We start from the raw sequence: 20,430 nt of genomic DNA on the forward strand, positions 1-20,430 counted from the left end.
AAGACTATAGCCTGGAAGAGCATTCTTTGGATACTCAGATTTCTTATCATCCACTCCCAGTGAGTCTAAAATGCCCAGTACACAGAGTTTGGGATCTCTAGGTCAGTGTTTCCCAACTCCCAGGCATGCTGGGAGTTGTAGTTTTGCCACAGCTGGAGGCACACTGGTTGGGAAACACTGCTCTAGGTATCTGTATTTCAGATGTCCTTGTTATGATCTTTATCACCTCCTCCCAAAACTCCCCCAATTTTATGCAGTCCTAGAACATGTGTATTAATGATGCCTCTGTTCCTCCACAGCGGAGGCAGGTTGAGTCTCTAAACGCCATCATATCTTAAATAGGAATTTTGGGGTTCTATATAGTCTCTGAATCAGATATAACTGAGACAATCTTTGGGATTCACTAAGCGTGAGACTAGGGGTCAGGGCCAGAACATTGTCCCACTGCTCGCCCATGTCTTGCTACCACTTTCTCTTAACAGGCAGGGGGTCCGATGTAGTACATTTCTGAAATAAATGTTTATAAAGCAGCGATATCAGACCCCTAGCAGTGCTACCGCCTAATAACTGTTTCACAATAGAGGGGGAGGCGGACAGTTGCAAGCCTTCCTTAAATTGCTCCTGAAAAGCATGTTTCAACTGCACATATTGGGAGAACGTGGTTCTAGGTAGTCCAAATTCCTCCTGTAGCCGGGTGAAGGATTTCATCACCCCCTGTGATTGTACTTGATATAAAAATAAAATACCTTTGTCTTCCCAAGGGGAAAGGCTCTCCAATCTAAATATTTCTTGTAGTTGATGGTTACGCCATAACGGTGTCTAATCGTTAAACCCCACCAGGCCTTAATTCTTAAAATTTCGACCAGAACTTTGTTATTAATGTAATTGTAGGACCGTTCCTAGCGCAAGACTGCGGTCTTCCCAGTTCCACTAATGTAATAGGTGTTTTCTGTTTCATGACTACGGAGGCACTTCTGGCAGAGGGGTCTAGCTCTACATGTCGTCCCCATCCTCTAAATTGTTGTAACTGTGCAGCCATGTAGTATAGCCATGGATTTGGGATTGAAAGGCCACCTTCCTCTTTCCCTTTCTCAAGCGTTTCCATTCGGATTCTAGGTTGTTGTTTTTTCCAGATCAAGGAGCGAAAGATACTTTGTATCTTGTAAAATATACGCTGGGGAATCTATATAGGGGAATTATGTATCACATAGAGCAATTGGGGCATCAGTATAATTTTGATTAAGTTGCTACGGCCAATGACAGAGAGAGGCAGCTTGCACCAGGTATTAGTTTTCTCAACAAATTTAGAAATCAGGGGGTCTACATTCCTTTTGACATATTTTGATGGCCTTGGTGTTATCATAACTCCTAAATATTTAAAGCTACTGGTCATCTGTAATTGGGTATTGGTAAGATTGAACTGTGGAGAGGGAGGATCAAGTGGGAGAATCACAGATTTGTCCCAATGTATTGTTAAGCCTGAATATTTCTCAAACTCAGTGATATCTTTCATAATAGGAGTAATGGAACGTTGCAGATCACCCACATAAAGGAGCAAATCATCTGCATATAAAGTGACTCTCTCTTCCTGGGATCCCAGTGGGAAACCTTTCCATTCAGGGGAGGTATGCAAAAGGCAGGCCAAAGGCTCCATAGCTACCGTGCACAGCAGAGGGGACAGGGGGCAGCCCTGCCTCGTACCCCTATGTAATGGAAATTGGGCAGAGAGTATGCCATTTGCTTTGATTTTTGCTACCGGTGAGTTGTTCAGTAATTTGACCCAGGACATAAAACATGATCCAAATCCCATAGCCTCCATTACTGCCCATAAATACTCCCATTCCATGCTGTCAAAAGCTTTGGCAGCATCTAGGGATATTACAGCCCTACAACCATCAGTGTCCATCGACCTCTGAAGATTCAGAAATAGTCTTCGGAGGTTGATTGAAGTGCTTCTGTCTGGCATAAACCCTGATTGATTTACGTGTATAAGGGGCAGGATGACCTTATTGAGTCTGCAGACCTTCGCTAAAACCTTCACATGAGTTGGCAAAACGGAGATGGGTGTAAAGGAATCGGGTACAGTCGGGTCTTTTCCAGGTTTGGGAATTAGCACAACTACCGCCTTCCTCATAGACGCTGGCAATTTCCCAACTCTCAGAGCGTCCTTGAAAGTTTCTAAGAGGTGGTGTCCGGGAGGAAGCTGGTCTTGGTATCTTTTGTAAAACTCTGCTGGCCGACCGTCCGAACCCGGTTCCTTCTCATTAGGGAAATATTTGATGGCTAGTTTAGGGTACTCTAAGTCCAGGGGCCTATCTAAGTATGTAGATGATTCAAGGGACAGCGAAGGTATCAATATTTTGGCAAGATAGGATTTGATAGAATCCGGGTGTGATGACAATTTTGAGGAGTAGAGTTCCTTTTAGTAGATCTAAAATTCATTAAGAATTACCGAATCCTCTACTGAGAGGCTTCCCCTTCTAGTCCTAATGGTTGCTATTCTAGCCGTACCCACCTGTCAACGAATCACTCTAGCCAATAGACTCCCTGCACTCTCCCCCGCCTCAAATACTTCTGTTTTAAGAAGAATCGTTTATTGTCAGCTATGTGTAGCAGATGGTCGTTAAGTTTAGCTTGCGCAGCTCTCCACGCGGAGTCCGTGCACGGGAAAGGTGCCCCTATATAGGCAGCTTCTCGGTCTCTCACCTCCTGCTGCGCAGCCTCGGTGAGTTTCCTAGTTTTCGCCTTGCGCGGTTTAATTTTCTGTATATACAAGCCCCTTATATATGCCTTCATGGCATCCCATACCGTTCCCCTAGCAGCGGAACCTATATTGGTGCTAAAAAAACTCCATTATCCACTGTGTAAGAGGATCCCCATCATCTAATAGTTGTATCCAGAACGGATTAGGCCTCCAGAGAGAAGCCATAGGACGACCTCTATACCTGTTAAATTTCAGTCCTATATGTATAGGGGAGTGGTCTGACAGGTTAGGTCTCTAGTGACCCAATAGGTAAGTCTATTCTGGACAGGGAATTATGTGAGGTAGAAAAACAAGAGTATTGACGCTCCTGCGGATGCCGGATTCTCCATAGATCATGTAGATCTAATTCTTGTAGTAACTTTGCCAGGGACGTTTCAATAGCATTTGTTGGCAAGGGGCCTGGGTGAAATTTATCTAGTTGGGGCTTTAAGTGTTTATTAAAATCACCAACCATAAACATGGGTACATGGGGACCTTGCATCACAAAAGCCATCACTTTTTTTTTTTCAATATAGCACAGGAGTAAGGTGGAGGGATATGTACGGCAATCAGGAAAAATTGCACCCCACATATAGAGCAGTGCAGACAGACGTATCTGCCCTCTGGATCAACGTCACTAGAGTGGCATTCAAAAGGAACGGTCCTATGCACTAGGACACTAACTCCCCTAGCATATGTAGAAAAGGTGGAATGGTAGGCGTGGGAGATCCACGGTTTGTGTAACGGTCACTAGGATTGTTTTAGACAGATGCGTCTCCATAAGACATAATCTGGCCGGTTGATATTTTTGTGTAGCCATAAAAACTGCTTGACGTTTCGTGGCATCTCCCAGGCCCCTGACATTCCATGCTATAATTTGCACCCTATCCGCCATCATTCCTAGGGATACATAGAAGTGTAACAGGATTACCCGTATAGTTGGATCGGTGTCTCCTAAACCAAAAAGGATGTGTGCAAATCGTCTCCCCACAGATTCCCTTCCTTGTAAACCAGTTAACATAACATTCCCCAACCAAAATCGTGCCTGAAAACTGGTAACATGAGGCACAGAAAAGTTCCTGAAACCAACAATAACAAAGGCAGCAATAGTTCCGCTGTCACTGAAAAAATAAACAGTATGGAAAATACAATTCTGATGGTATAGCCCTGAGCGGCACTAATACACATATAACAGTAGGCATCTTGATCATCTATCACATATATATACCTAGCCTAAGGGCAGCGGATTTACCACCCCTCCCTGTTATATACTATAAAGGGCACCAAAAAGAAACAGTGTACTTGGGTAAAGCGACGTAAAGAGGAGAGAGATGCTCATCGACATCCATCATGGAACGGCCCAGTTGTCCCCTTTAGAGTCCATAATGCAGCGTCTCTTTTCCTTCCAGTCAACCAGTTGCATTGGGCTACTGCAGGGAACTTTCATTCAGGTCCACCCATTGGGAGGCCTCTTCCGGCGAATAAAAGAAATGGACCGTATCTCCCGCCACCACCCGCAGTCTGGAAGGGGTAAAGCATGGAGTACTGTATGTTCTTCAGAAATATAGAGATTTTGCGACCACCGATGAGTAGATCCGGATGGTCCCTTGCTTTACAGAGAATGTTGTCTCTGTCTTGAAAGTGTAGAATTTTCATCAGCATGGGCCTAGGGGGAGCACCCCGGTGGTCGGAACAGCACCCTGTGTGCCCTTTCAATTGCAAACAGGGGGGGGGGGGGGGGGAGAGGGAGTCGCGACCAAATTTAGTCTTGAACCAGTCCTCAAAGAATTGGACAGCATTAGCGCCTTCTGCTTTTTCAGGGACCCCCACCAAGCGAAGATTGTTGCGGCGTGATCTGTTCTCTAGATCTTCCGTTTTGTTAAGGAGGGTGATTATTATTGATTACTTTAGCAAGATCGCGTTTTATAGTAGGTATCTGGTCTTCTACTTGCTAACTCTCTCCTCAACCCCAGTCACTCTTTGGCTGACTTATCTGAGGTCTTGTCTAATAAGATACACTTCCCTGCAAGGACCCCATGGATGTATTCAGGGTCATTAGTGTAGCGCTGCATTGCTGCACAGCCCGGTATATAGCTGCAGATTAAGGTTATGATATATTCAGCAGGGCCAGGTGAGGGGAGCCCACTTGTATTGCAGCCAGTGATAGTGTGTAGCAGGGAGGTCGCCCTCACCGGAAGACGTTTCTGCCAGGCAGGTGACGCCATCTTGTGTGCCGTCCTCATGAGGGGCAGCATCGGCAGTAAGTCCCAGTACCTGATCTTCCTGTGCCCCGAGCACACCCTTCACTCTTCCGGAACCATCTCCTGCAGGCGGTACACATGTAAATTGTTCTAGGCGCGCCTCCACAGATTTGGATGTGGTGGCGGTGCCATGTTTCGCTGGCGTTGCTCCCGGCCCCTCGTTCTCCCTTCTCGTGGTGTGGGCCTTGGCTGGAGATGTTCGCAGGGAGGTCCCCCCCCACACTTGTGTGCTGCCGTTCGGCCGAAAAGGAGGATGTAGCCTCAGGATGGAGAAGGATTAGTGCAGCTGACGCTCAGGAGCTCACGCGTGCATGTCCTTCTACATTGCTGGCCAAGCCCCCTGGGAATGCAAGTAATTACTGAAACAGACATGTCAGGAGAGGTGACAGGTCCTCTTTAACTTTGATTGATCCACATGCAGCTTAATTAAAGGTTTGTTAGTGTGTGGTGTTTGCATAACAAGTCAAATGTCTAGAAATGATCGTAAATGCATTTCTGTGTCTTATATTCTTGCTGGTCTGATGCCATTAAACTATGTTACTTTTTCATTATTAATATATATTTTTATTTTTTTCCCTAGGCTTCTAGCAGCGCAGGGAACCTGGGGGTCCTCATACCTGTAATTGCTGTGGTGAGTATTTCTGATTTCTAATATTACGGTCACAATAATGCGTCTTTGTCATAAAAGTGCAGGTGAGATTCATTTACTACATTTCTAGAAAGGAGAAGCCCTACAGAGCATTCAGGTTGTAGATTCCTGGTACTTTATATCTAACAGTCCAAGAAAATCATCCTTCTGGATCAGACCTACAGACCTGGGTTTTCTTGGCCTGGCTACTACATCAGAGTTTTTTAAAGTGATGTCCTAGACCGGCAGTTTTTTATTTCTCTAGTCATCTCAAAGAAACTGTTCCATGGAAGCCATTCACATAAATGTTGGTTATTAAAATTGCTGTAAAGTTCAGTGTATATAAACCGATCATCGATTGGATTTTCAGAAATGCCGTAAAAGGCAGTGTACTGGCACGTAAAGCTCTTAAACTGGTTACTCCTTACTCCAGCACGCACGGTGAAGCCCCCTTCGCTGTCCATGGATACCCTGTGTGAATACTGGCCACAGAGTCCACTGTGTACGTAATTCCTATGATAGCAGCAATCGCCTGATTTGCTCACGTGACCTCTTTCCTTACTGCGTCCTCTGTTGGACCGGCACTGAAGCGTAGATTCTGGCACAGTATCTGGCATGTGCGTGAATGTTTTCAGCGCTGGCGCAGAAGAGCGCCTAGCTGGGGAGGTGGTCATGTGGGTAAATTGTGCTACGCCTTCCATCTCAGGAGCTATGGATGCAACATTCGTCACCTTCTGTGTTTGAAAAGGAGACCCATGGACATCGTGGCGTTTCAGCATGCATTCTGGGTTAATTAGCGACTGCTTTTAGAGCTTTAAATGTCAATAGGCAGAGGTGCATGCCATTTCTGAATTCTCAGTCCTCCTCTTACTTCATGTTTTGTGTGCTGTCACTGTATACTCAACTCTTGGGTAACTTTTCCAGTTAATAGCTTAGAGGACATTATACATGGGGTTAATGGTTACTTTGTTAGCAGGAAAGCAAATATTTAGTAAGTTTGCATAAACCTTGAGTCAAAATGCTGCCAAACGCAGCTTCATCCGAATTCACTGTAGACGCCTTAGGATCAAAAGACAAATATTTTTATGACTTGCCTTTTATTAAAGATAATGCATTATACGAATACTGGTAGTACATCAAGTAAGAATTATTTTGTACACTGTCTATGATGACATTTGCCTTTTTCTGGTTGCATTATTTTAAATGGTTATAACTCTGGAGAGACTACATCTTTATTGTATATGGACATAACAATGCAATGGATGCAATCGGATCTTGGCATTTTGCCACATCCAATGACTTCTCGAGAGCTTTTTGGGAGGTCAGAATGTTAGATAGACCTTATTTCTGTTACATATATAATAATATAGAATAATCTGAACTAAGTGAGAAGCATAGGCTCAGTTACAGGGGCTGAATCATGATCTAGTAGGATTGGCGACTTTTCCAAAAAATACAAGGCAATCTGTGCGATGCTCATATATAAGAAACAGGAAAGGGCGGTCGGCAATGAAGCGTGTCTGGATGGACAACGGTGTGAATCCCACCACAGTAACAGCTCCTGCCTGCGTGCCTTCTTCATTCACTGTGATGCTGCCTTGTTGCTGAAACTGCAGAACGTTATGTTATGTTAGCAGCAGAAGTTCATAAAGAAAAATCACAAGTTAAAATAGGCAGGTCCCCGTATCTTTCTAAGATTAGATTATGGGTACATTCACACGACTGTACGTATTTTGCGGTCCATGAAATATGGATGACGTCTGTGTGGACCTGTGTGCTTTTGGGAGCCATATGTCCGTTCAGCAAAAGGTAGACCTGTCCTATTCTTGGCCGCAAATGCGGAACATGGACCCATTGAATTCGAGTGGGTCATCCAAAAAATTGGATGTCACACTGACGTCATGCGTTATTTTGCGAATCTGCATTTTTCAGACCACAAAATACATACGGTCATGTGAATGCCCCCCATATAAAGGGTAATTGTACATCTTCCGTTTATTAATGCTTAACTCATAGATTCCATGTGAATACCACCATTGTAGTTAAGGACACTGTGTCAGGAGCTACAATAACTCTTTGATATGGCTAAAGGTAGAAGGCCTGTAGGCGCTCTTACTATAGTATTTTAGTGGCCTAACCCTTGAAAATGCAGGTGGATGGACATTTGCTATTTCCAGCTCATGTAGTGTGAGTAAAAGGTTGGCAGCCATGAAAGCTGCTTGGTAAAAATGAGTACCAAAACATCTCTGGTTCTGGATTTTGAATGCGACCCCAAATGTATGCAGCTGTAACCCATGGCCACACATCAACTGTAATGAACTCCCATGGACAACACAGCCACATACTCAGTAAATTAAGGCCCTATGCACACAATTGTGTGTGTGTGTGTGTGTGTGTGTATATATATATATATATATATATATATATATATATATATATATATATATATATATAATATAATAATTATTTTTTTCTGCATCCGATCCACATTTTTTGCGAGTCAGATGTAGATCCATTCATTTCAATGGGGCCGCAAAAAAATGTAGATAGCACACTGTGTGCTGTCAACATCCTTTTATATCCGTTCTGCTGGCCCACAAAAAAGATAGAACAGGTCCTATACTTGTTGTCCTTTTTATGGACATAACCATTGGACATTTCTATAGAAGTGGGAAGAAAAAAAAGGCGGCATACATATGGAATCTGTGGTTTGCAAGCTTTAAATCGCATTGCTTGACATTATGACATTACAAATCTAAAGGCTGATTTTTCTGGATATTTATTCAGAAAAAAAATATTGGTAGGATAAGGGTACTTTCATACTAGCGTTATTCTTTTCCGGCATAGAGTTCCGTCCTAGGGGCTCAATACCGGAAAAGAACTGATCAGTTTTATCCTAATGCATTCTGAATGGAGAGTAATCTGGTCAGGATCAGTTTGTTCGTATGACAAACGGACAGAAGGATTCGTTCTTGCAATGCATTTGTGAGATGGATCTGGATCCGTCTACAAATGCTGTCCGTTTGCATGCAGGTTGCCAGATCCGGCAGGCATTTCCAGCAACGGAACTGCTTGCTGGATCACCCTGCCGCAAGTGTGAAAGTACCCGTAGTAAAATATTAATACGGCAAGAAGAACAAAAAAAAAGAAAATGATGGTTTTGCGTTGTTCGCTTTCATTTTCCCATTGTAAGGGCTGCTCATCTTCTCCCCCGCTCATAAAGTACAGTTTCTTTCCAGCCACCCTAAAAGTGTTCTATCAGTGCTCAAAGTGGTCAATTCAGCGCTTTCTATTGACATTGCAGTAGCTAGCTGAAGACTAATTGACTCTATAAACCATAAAGCGGGGTCAGTATGCAGGTGGGCAGTACTTTACTTACATAAACGCGTCTATACTCACCAAGCCAATGCTGATGTCTTCATCTGTAATGCCTGAGAAATCTGCTCTACTGGTGAACAAGTCCTTTACTCCCAGGCTGCTCAGCACGTCCTTCAAGTTGTAGTTCTTTTCTAGCTTGAAACGTGGCAGATGAACTTCTCTTGTCCTATGAAACAAAAGTTATACTTGATCTGTTGGGCACGTGAGAAAGTATTTGAGCATGGTCTATAGTCATGTTCAAAAGGACTGTCTTTTATTACTTCAAAGGAGAGCATACGTGATCCTCCATCTTCTGTTTTCTTGATGACCTGCATGAAATTTGCCTGTAGGATTTCTAAAAAGTATGGCAACAATGGATACTGCCCAGAAACTGACTCCATTCCAGCAGCAAATGCAGTGCAAACAGATGTTCTCATTCAGTGCAGTCATATGACATTTTGAAAGAAAAGAGGTGATAGAGAAGAACAACCCCTTTAGGATTATTGCTATTATAGCTGGCCATAGCATTTATTAACATGCTGTGGATTTAAAATCTACACCCCAGGTCAATTACCATGGCGGCAAAGTGGAGAAGGCACTGCGGTTGCGGAGAGTGCAGAGCCACTAGGTGTAATGGTAACACCCGCATTGCTCCAAGGGCAGTGATGGCTAACCTTGGTACTCCAGCTGTGGTAAAACTACAACTCCCAAGATGCCCCCCTTGCTTGGCTGCTCTCAGAACTGTATAGAAATAAATGGCGCATGCTGGGAGTCGTAGTTTCACCACAGCTGGAGTGCCAAGGTTAGCCATCACTGTCCTAGGGGCTCATTTACATATATTAAAACATCATTTTTCTCAGCAATGCGGGCAAATATGAACATGGGACCAACACAGATGCCTTCAGCTGCCAAGTGTGTATGCAACAGGTCAGCCATTTTCATAGATACAAAACTGCTGACAGATGCTCTTTAAAGGACATCTGACACCAAATGATCAGCATTTATCCAGCTGACATGCGATGTATGCATGTCAGCTGAATGTTATGCTTTAAGTCACAATTCTTTATATGGCCTCAATGTGCTTAAAATCTTTTATAATATGTAAATGAGCCCCTCAGTGCAACGAGGCTGGTACCGTTGCAGTAGAGGTTCTAAGCAAAACAGTGTCTCTGGACGATACGCATCTTGTCATGTATCTAGTTCAATGGATTGCTATTTTATCTGTTTTGAGCATAGTTTGTCCAAAGAGGGTAACACTGTTTCTTATCATTTTTTGTATTTTACCTGTTTGTCATGCTCTTATGCCATCGGTCTATCAAGTGTGGGCTGAGCTGCTTCTCAAGGAGCTTCATACCGGATAGTTTGTGTGGCACCACTATCAGCATGCTGATATTGCCAACATAGGGCAGCTGCAGAACTTCACAATCCAGTTCAGAATCCAAAGCAAACAGAAAACTTCCTTTGAGCTTCATCATAGGAACCTTTACCACTTCTTTCTCACTCACACGGAAGTTTGCATTGTAGGTTTGCTCTAGTGGAAACTTATTCTCCCATGTCCCTGCGTGAAATGAGAAGACATTCATACACCTTGGTTTTACGGACAAAGAAAAGGGGAATTGGGAAGATTTAATAAAACTTGCAAAGGAAAAGTTGGGGACTCACAAAGTAGCCAATCAGATTCCATCTCTCATGTCTTAGAGGCTTTGTAAAATAAAAGATGTATCCAGATTGGTTGCTTTGGCCTTTTCCTCCACTTTTGGATGCATAACTGAGTAACATTAGCAAGTTACTACTTACCTTTGAAATAGATACAGTTAATAAGTAACATTAGAATATTAGGGTTCAGGTTGGCAAGTGCTTCGTTTATCAGTCCTTTGGTGAGCTTCTGAATGCGCTGGTTAACCTTGTGGAGAAAAGTTTTGTCTGCGAAATCACCGACTTGAGCCTCCGCATAGTAGAAATTTTTCAGGTTATCCTGGAAGTCCTTATTAATAGGAAAATCTTCCCGTACGTAGATGTCATTGACTGATCTTAAGGTATAGCCAAAGTTTCTCCGAAACAGTCTGTGAGTTAATTTGCGGAAGACTGAGTGAAGAGTGGTTACGTCGTACTTGGTGCTGGCGTTGATAAATTCTTTGAAGCCTAATGTGGAGAAAATTTCATTTTGAGTCTGTGCTTTTGTTCCCATTGATATGGTAGCCATAGCTGTGGACACTCCAACAGGTGCCAGCAAAACGTTATCGGTTGCATTCGTGTTCTCTCTAATGGCACGGTAAAGGTTGAAGCCAAACTTTGCATTCATAATGTTAAGTCTCTGAATCCTAGTTCTTCCAGGAAACAGTTCATATATATTTGGGGTTTTATCATTGCCTTTAATTTCTGGAAGAGCATCAATGGTTTCTGTGTAGTCTTCATCTTCACCAAATATTTGATCAAAGTCTAGGTAGTCCTCTTCGTCATCTCCTTCAGGTATAAGGTCTTTGGTCACTGTATCATCTTGCAGACTCCGCTCACTTTGCAGAGGAAGACCTCTTGGCTCCAAAGAACCTTCCCCATTGCTTTTCTCAAAATGCTCATGCAGGTCTTTGACACCACAGAATGCTGAAGAAATGAGGAGTAAGCTCGTAGCAAGATGTAGAAGGCTCATCTTTGGAGCAGTGATTCTAGATAAGCAAAAATAGTTTAAAATGCTTTTAGAAAAACCTGCAAATATGTATCTATAAAACTATCAGGCGAGTTCTTTACAGACCTGCACACAATGGTGTCCAGAAAAGTAATGTGAAATGTTCTTACCTGGAGGCTTCTGGCTGCAACTGCCAGATGAGGAATATAAAGCTGAGGCTCAGAGGAGCCAAAACCTAACCTTTGCCACTTCCCAGAGTAAACAGTCCAAAACATCAAACATATACAGAATTGCCTGGTCAGTTGAAGTATTTCCTTCTCTGGGGCCCCCTGATATCCCTCCCTCCCTTCTATTCTTCCATTATATTTCCTGTGTTTCATTGTCCTATTTATAACAGTTTTTGTGGAGAAGTGGATTATTTTTATTGTTCTTGTGGGGAGTTATTCTGATTGCCTTATTGGAGTCGGGAAGGAATTTTCCCCCCTTAAGTGAGGAAAATTGGCTTGTACCTCATTTTTTATTTTATTTTTTTGCCTTCCTCTGGATCAACTTGGATAACAGGCCGAACTGGATGGACAAATGTCTTTTTTCGGCCTTATATACTATGTTACTATGTATGTTACTTTGTCAGTTCTTCGAAACGTTAAAGTAGCAGCCACATAATTTTAGTTTGAATGCTGCAGACCAAGTCTTTTTGGGCTTTAAAGAGTCTGTCCCACGAAAAATTGTGCAGTTTTCAAACCAGCACCTGGAGCTGAATACTTTTGTAATTGCATGTAAATCAAAATTTATATAGGGAGAGAGCAGCAGCAGAAGGGGCACAAGCCAGCTTGATATAAATCTAGAGAGCAATCTGGACCCGTGTGAGGTACTGGGCTGGTTCTAAGTTTAGAAAGAGACTGTCATATACTATATGATGTCTGATTTAAATTTTTATATTAACCCCTTCCCTACTGCCATACGGCTATGTACGTGCTATCTGCACATACCCTGTGCAGATAGCACGTATATAAACGTCATGGCAGCTCTTTAATCCAAGCACTGCAAAGCGCTTTGATTAAAGCTTCTGCCTCTGCACTGCCGCTGTCAGGGACAGTGCAGAGTCCAGTAATGTCGGCAAGGGACCAATCTGAGTGATCCCTTGCCGGCGATCGCTCTGATTGGTTAGTCTGTGCAGACTAACCAATCGGATCGCTGCAGTGTAAAAGTGCCAGTTTCAGACTCTGGTTTGCACTCTGCCTGAAATCAGGTAGTGTGTGCTCCCTTCCCCTGATCTCTGGGCCCTAATATGTGAGCCCCCTGCCCCGATATGTGCGCCCTGCCTCTAGCTTTGCCAGCCGTGTACTGTGTATGTGCCGGCAACTGTGCCCGCCTGCCCCCATCCATGTCCCCTGCCATCTGTGCCCCCTTGTGTGGCGCCCCTGCTGTATCTGATGGCGGCAGTTCTGTTCCTGAGCCGACACCATCAGCAGCGAGTGTCAGCTGTATGCAGCGGGTGTCAGTTGACACTCTGCTGTAACCCCTTAGATGCCGCTGTCAGCGCCATCCAGGGGGTTAACAGAGGGAAGGGGCTCCCTCTCTCAACCATCGGGCTGCCGCGCTAAGATGGCAGTGGCCCGATGGTTGCCATGGCAACCGGACACCTAGCAAAGGCGTCCAGTGTTGCCATCTATCTGTGTAAAACTGATAGTATTATACTTTGCGATGCAAGAGCATTGCAAAGTATAGTACAGCCATTGAACCCCACTGGATGTTCAAGGGGGGAGGGGAAGGTGTGAAAATAAAAAAAAAAGTTATAAATAAATGTTAAATAAAATGTAAAAAAGTAAATGTAAATTAAAATTAAAATAAATTGCCTTTTCCCACATCAGCTCATTTATAATAGATTAAAAAATAAAGTAAACTACACATATTTGGTATTGCCGCGTCCGTAATGACCTGATCATACAGCTATATTGACGGAAAAATAAATAAAGTTATGGGTTTTGTATTTTGGTGATGCAAAAAAAAAAGTTAAATAAAAAGTGATTTTATGATTTAAAAGTGGTAGAAAATGAAAAAGAAAATACAATTTTAGTTTCGCCATAACTGAATCATCCCACAGAATAAGATTATGATAACAAATATACCACATGGAGAACCCCAAAAAAATAGAAATAAAAAAACACAGACAGAAATGCAATTTTTGCTCGCTTCACCTCCTAAATTTTTTTATTAAAAGCACTCAAAAAGCCATATAGACCCCAAAATTGTACCAAAAAAAATTACAGCCTGTCCTGCAAAAAAGCTCTCACGCAGCTACATTGATGGAAAAATCAAAGTTATGGGTCTTTGATGTGGTGGTGCAAAAAAAAAAAATAAATAAAAAGTTTAATAAAAAAGCTTTTTTTTTATTTTTTTTTATATAAAAGTGAATAAAACAATATAAATTTGGTATCGCCAGAACCGTATCAACCCACAGAATACAACCATCTAATCAAGTATACCACATAGAGAACACCATAAAAACTAAAAATAAAAGAATTGCATATTAGACACTTCACCCCATCTTATAGGGCGAAAAATACGGTCCAGTGCAGCAGAGACCATAGAATATAACATATAATATATTTTAATATGCACCTTGTGTTTTGTTATGCGCGTGAATCGGTCAGCCCCGCCCACCCCCTAAGCCCCCCCCCCCCGGTACCTGGGAAAATTGTCTTGCATGAAACCGGTCCTTGGTGCAAAAAAGGTTGGGGACCACTGATGTAGAAGATACATTTTATAAATTTAAGTTATTTTTATTTTATTCAGTATATATGTGCAAGAAGGTATATTTTATTCAAAATAATTGTGCAAATATTTAAAAAAATTGTTTTTTTTATATTTTATTGACAAATTTTTGATTACATTTTATAATCCCATTAAAAGATAGTTTTACATGTTAAAACGTATAATGTATATGTCTTCTTTTGTATGCTAAGACATTATGATCTGTGTCACTAGGTAAATAGAACAGCTAAATGAACAGCTATTCCTCCTGACCAGCATGCATGGTCAGTTTGGCCCAGCCAGCATGCATATGTTCTCAATAACCAGAGGGAAATAAATCCTTGCCAGACACCTATGGTGATGGTTTATGTCCCTTGAGAACAAAATGAACAGGATGTTGAAATGTAACCTAACCGGCCCTTCTCTCCCCGACATCTGCTGTCAGAAGAACGACGGGATACCCTCATACACATTTATGGGCCATACACGTTAGAAAAGCCTCATCCAAACTGGACAGAAGCTGTTGTTAGGGCAACTGTTAGGCCCCTTTCACACGGGCGAGTTTTCCGTGCGGGTGCGATGCGTGCGGTGAACGTATTGCACCCGCACTGAATCCTGACCCATTCATTTCTATGGAGCTGTGCACATGAGCGGTGATTTTCACGCGTCACTTGTGCGTTGAGTGAAAATCGCAGCATGCTCTATATTGTCCGATTTTTCACGGGACGCAGGCCCCATAGAAGTGAATGGGAAGCGTGAAAATCGCATAGCATCCGCAAGCAAGTACGGATGCGGTGCGATTTTCACGCACGGTTGCTAGGAGACGATCGGGCTGGAGACCCGAGCATTATTATTTTCCCTTATAACATGGTTATAAGGGAAAATAATAGCATTCTGAATACAGAATGCATAGTAAAACAGCGCTAGAGGGGTTAAAAAAAATAATAATTTACTCACCTTAGTCCACTTGATTGCGAAGCCGGCATCTACTTGTGTCTCCTCTGCGCTGATCAGGACCTGGGGACTGGGGTGAGCATTAAATAGAGGTTAAGGACCTTTTGATGACGTCACTCCGGTCATCACATGGTCTTTTACCATGGTGAATCACCATGGTAAAAGATCATGTGATGACCGGAGTGATGTCATCAAAGGTCCTTAACCTCTAGTTAATGGTCACCCCAGTCCCCAGGTCATGTTCAGCGCAGAGGAGACACAAGGAGATGCCGGCTTTGCGATCAAGTGGACTAAGGTGAGTTAAATTTTTCTTTATTTTTTTTTAACCCCTCTAGCGCTGTTTTACTATGCATTCTCTATTCAGAATGCTATTATTTTCCCTTATAACCATGTTATAAGAGAAAAATAATACAATCTTCAGAACATCAATCCCAAGCCCGAACTTCTGTGAAGAAGTTCGGGTTTGGGTACCAAACATGCACGATTTTTCTCATGCGAGTGCAACGCATGACAATGTTTTGCACTCGCACAGAAAAATTGTGCATTTTCCCGCAACGCACACGCCTCTTATCCGGGCCAAAAATATGACGCCCGTGTGAAAGAGGCCTTAGGCCCCTTTTACACAGGCGAGTTTTCTGCGCGGGTGCAATGCGTGAGTTGAACGCATTGCACCCGCACTGAATCCGGACCCATTCATTTCCATTGGGCTGTGCACACGAGCGGTGTTTTTCACGCAACGCAGGTCCCATAAAAGTGAATAGGGCTGCGTGAAAATCGCATTGTATCCACAAGCAAGTGCGGATGCGGTGCGATTTTCACGCACGGTTTCTAGGAGACAATCGGGATGGGGACCCGATCATTATTATTTTCCCTTATAACATGGTTATAAGGCAAAAAATGCGGATCGGCTGCCGCCCAAAAAAAACTGTTGTGTGAATGGGTCCTAGAATTTCCCATATTAGAATAAACTACAATGGAGGAAGCCACGTGCATAGAGGTCCACCTCTAACTTATATAAACCTTTCTGGAGTGCCAAACAGGGGTCATTAGAACCCCCTTATTCCTAAATTGGAGGGCCCCAGGGGCAAATACACAGTACATCATTAGTATTTGCCTGTCCCTGTTCCTGTATTGTGTGCTACTGCTCTACTACTTGTGTACCTAATCGCGCGGGTTTGCCGCATTGCATCCGGACCTTATCCGGACACGCTCGTGTGAAGGAGGCCTTATGGTGGGTTTACACAGCCAGAGGAGCAACTGATTATCGGGAAGGAAGCGTTCCTCCTGACTATTGTGAGGACATTTACATGCAGTTATCACCTCCACAGTATGAGGATGAGTGACGTCTACTGCAATCCCTCGTCCTCCTACATCTGCATTGTTTCTGGGCAGCAGATGGCAGTTTAGACATCACGATCTGCTGCCCAGAAAAGATAATTTACTTGCCTGCACGAACAACCGGTTCACCCGATGAACTAGCATTTCACTTGGCTGCAACTTTATATGGGCAGATTGTGGGGAATGAGCGTTCGTAGGAACAACAATCGGGCCCTGTAAACCCGCCATTACTGTGCCGTAGCAGCCAGCTCAGTGTACAAAGAGCCCTAGGGTTCTTTCTAGGTTCCCTAGTCCTTGAGCACAGGAAACCCAGTGACACGTTTGAAGGAGGGAAAGGTCGCTGTTGAAAATATTAAAAGGTTCCTTTGTTCCCAAGCAATACTGCAGGAGCTAGGCTGTCTTACCACATATGCAGCATTTATTATACAATGCCATAAAAACATGGAGCTGTAAAGTAAGGCTCCTTAAAAAAGACATGGAGGTGGTCATTAAACAGTTTGTCTGGGCTACAGGTGAAGTATGGGTCCTTCATAGCTGCCTTGGCTTCATTGTTTCAAACCATGGTACAGTACCTTCTGCCTACTGATACCCAACACGATATTATGCATCATTGTTGTATGGATGCATATTGGCCTGTACTGTACCTCTCGCTAACTCCAGTTTCATACGTAGGATTCTATTTTTTCATGGGTTCATATGGAATTTATTAAACACTGATTCCAACCCAAGCTTTATTATCGGGTATTCTCCTCCACAGTTTGCCACTAGGAATACACGGCAACATGTATCAAATGTTTTAAAGCTGCAAAAAATAACCAATTTTGAGCTAATATCAAATTGCAGTCTCAGGTGGCTTGGATTGTGGTCTGTGATGGCAAAATTTCTTGAGACTTGTGACCGAAAATCTAACAGTGTTAGAGTTTTGCATCGGTCGTGTCACAGTTGGTCATGTCACATTGCGATGCCATGCAATGCAACATTGCAATCTTCATACCACGCAACACGTGTTGCTATGTAGACGCACCCTGCAACTTAAAGGGGTATTACCAACTGAGACATTGATTGCATATCAGCACACAGTGTGCTGTCCTCCTTTCTTGCAGCCCCATTGAAAGGTATGGGTTTGCATCCAATCCGCAAAAAATGCGGATCGGCTGCCGCCCAAAAAAAACTGTTGTGTGAATGGGTCCTAGAATTTCCCATATTAGAATAAACTACAATGGAGGAAGCCACGTGCATAGAGGTCCACCTCTAACTTATATAAACCTTTCTGGAGTGCCAAACAGGGGTCATTAGAACCCCCTTATTCCTAAATTGGAGGGCCCCAGGGGCAAATACACAGTACATCATTAGTATTTGCCTGTCCCTGTTCCTGTATTGTCTGCTACTGCTCTACTACATGCCTTTATGTGTGTCGATAGTTGGGGGCTGCACAGAATGACATGATGGGCCACAGGTTGTGTACCATTGGCTTATTAAATGCAAGACCCACAATCATGGTGATTTAAGGTCCTTGGGCATTTTTAGCCCCAAACAAGTTCCTATCAACGGATATACAGGTTGTTATTACGATTGTTACTGTGATTCATTTTGCATATTGTCACACAAGGCGATGTGCTGGCAACAAAACTATTAAAATATTTGTTCTTTGTTTGCTGGGTCATCAGCGGCACGCGACATGCATATAGTGTGTATATCTATACAGATATAGATATATATCACATTGTAGGTGCATTCCCACTCCGAGAGACAGAATTTAAAATAAAAAATATCAGGAAATCACCTTGTATGATTTTTAAAGAATTTGTCTTGCACTGCTGTACATAAGTATTTGAACACCTGAGAAACAGCAAGAATTCTGTCTCTCAAAGACCTGTTACTGTGCCTTTGAAAAGTCCTCCTCTACTCCACTCATTAATCTAACTTGGTAGCACTTGTCTGAGCTCTTTAAAGACACCTGTCCACCCCACAGTCAGACGCCAACTACTACCATGGGCAAGACCAAAGAGCTGTCAAAAGACACCAGAGACAAATTTGTGGACCTCCACAAGTCTGGAAAGGGCTACGGGGCAATTGCCAAGCAGCTTGGTGAAAATAGATCAACTGTTGGCGCAATTGTTAGAAAATGGAAGAGGCTAAAGACGACTGTCAGTCTCCCTCGGACAGGCTCCATGCAAGAACTACTAGGGAGGAGCTGATCAATGACATGAAGAGAGCTGGGACCACAGTTTCAAAGGTCACTGTCGGTAGAACACTGCGCCGTCATGGTTTCAAATCGTGCATTGCATGGGGTTCCGCTGCTCAAGTCATCACATGTCCAGGCCCTTCTGAAGTTTGCCAATGAACATCTGGATGATCCAGAGGAGGCATGGGAGAAAGTCATATGAGACCAAAGTAGAACTTTTTGGTCTAAACTTCACACGTCGTGTTTGGAGGAAAAAGGAGGAGTTGCATCCCAAGAACACCATCCCTACTGTGAAGCATGGGGGTGGTAACATCATGCTTTGGGGGTGTTTTTCTGCAAAGGGGACAGGACGACTGCACTGTATTAAGGAGAGGATGAATGGGGCCATTTATTGTGAGATTTTGATTTTCTCAGGTGTTCAAATACTTATGTTCAGCAGTGCAACACAAATACATTCTTTAACCGCCTCCGGACCGCCTAACGCAGATGTGCGGTCCGGAGGCGGCAGCTCTGCGCAGAGTGACGCATATACGCGTCATCTCGCGAGAGCCGATACTTCCTGTGAACGCGCGTTCACAGGAACTGAAGGTAAGCGAGTGGATCTCCAGCCTGCCAGCGGCGATCGCTCGCTGGCAGGCTGGAGATGTGATTTTGTTTTAACCCCTAACAGGTATATTAGACGCTGTTTTGATAACAGCGTCTAATATACCTGCTACCTGGTCCTCTGGTGGTCCCTTTTGTTTGGATCGACCACCAGAGGACACAGGTAGATGTGTAAAGTAGCACCAAACACCACTACACTACACTACACCCCCCCCCCCCCCCTGTCACTTATGAACCCCTGATCACCCATGATCACCCCATATAGACTCCCTGATCAACCCCCTGTCAGGCTCCGTTCAGACGTCCGTATGATTTTTACGGATACATGGATCGGATCCGCAACACACATACGGACGTCTGAATGGAGCCTTACAGGGGGGTGATCAATGACAGGCGGGTGATCACCCATATAGATTCCCTGATCACCCCCTGTCATTGATCACCCCCCTGTCATTGATCACCCCCCTGTAAGGCTCCATTCAGATGTCCGTATGATTTTTACGGATCCACGGATACATGGATCGGATCCGCAAAACACATACGGACGTCTGAATGGAGCCTTACAGGGGGGTGATCAATGACAGGCGGGTGATCACCCATATAGATTCCCTGATCACCCCCTGTCATTGATCACCCCCTGTCAGGCTCCATTCAGACATTTTTTTTTGGCCCAAGTTAGCGGAAATTTTTTTTGTTTTTGTTTTTTCTTACTAAGTCTCATATTCCACTAACTTGTGTCAAAAAATAAAATCTCACATGAACTCACTATACCCCTCACGGAATCCAAATGCGTAAAATTTTTTAGACATTTATATTCCAGACTTCTTCTCACGGTTTAGGGCCCCTAAATTGCCAGGGCAGTATAAATACCCCACATGTGACCCCATTTCGGAAAGAAGACACCCCAAGGTATTCCGTGAGGGGCATATTGAGTCCATGAAAGATTGAAATTTTTGTCCCACGTTAGCGGAAAGGGAGACTTTG

The 20,430-nt window shown here is 43.5% G+C and overlaps 2 protein-coding genes across 4 annotated transcripts in view; one reads left to right on the forward strand and one right to left on the reverse strand.

The window, feature by feature from the left end:
• The window catches only part of PI4KA (phosphatidylinositol 4-kinase alpha), a 162,055-nt gene that overhangs the window by 67,829 nt on the left and 73,796 nt on the right, over positions 1-20,430 (forward strand). For both annotated transcript variants that reach the window (XM_044275544.1, XM_044275545.1), the window contains exon 19: positions 5,585-5,635. In XM_044275544.1, the coding sequence (XP_044131479.1) occupies positions 5,585-5,635 (51 nt within the window). The remainder of the gene's footprint in view (positions 1-5,584; positions 5,636-20,430) is intronic.
• On the reverse strand, positions 6,713-11,921 carry SERPIND1 (serpin family D member 1). 2 transcript variants are annotated; one of them, XM_044275546.1, is made up of 5 exons: positions 11,783-11,921; positions 10,787-11,652; positions 10,274-10,547; positions 9,032-9,176; positions 6,713-7,242 (listed from the first exon to the last, which is right to left on the reverse strand). In XM_044275546.1, exons 2-5 carry the CDS (start codon positions 11,634-11,636, stop codon positions 7,051-7,053), a joined length of 1,461 nt encoding a protein of 486 aa, XP_044131481.1. In that variant the 5' UTR covers positions 11,637-11,652; positions 11,783-11,921; the 3' UTR covers positions 6,713-7,050. The 2 variants fall into 2 exon arrangements, with proteins under 2 accessions (XP_044131481.1, XP_044131482.1); XM_044275547.1 differs by lacking the exon at positions 11,783-11,921 and adding an exon at positions 11,739-11,758.

This window comes from Bufo gargarizans, chromosome 1 (genome assembly GCF_014858855.1).
Source record: "Bufo gargarizans isolate SCDJY-AF-19 chromosome 1, ASM1485885v1, whole genome shotgun sequence".
Taxonomy (NCBI): Eukaryota; Metazoa; Chordata; class Amphibia; order Anura; family Bufonidae; genus Bufo; species Bufo gargarizans.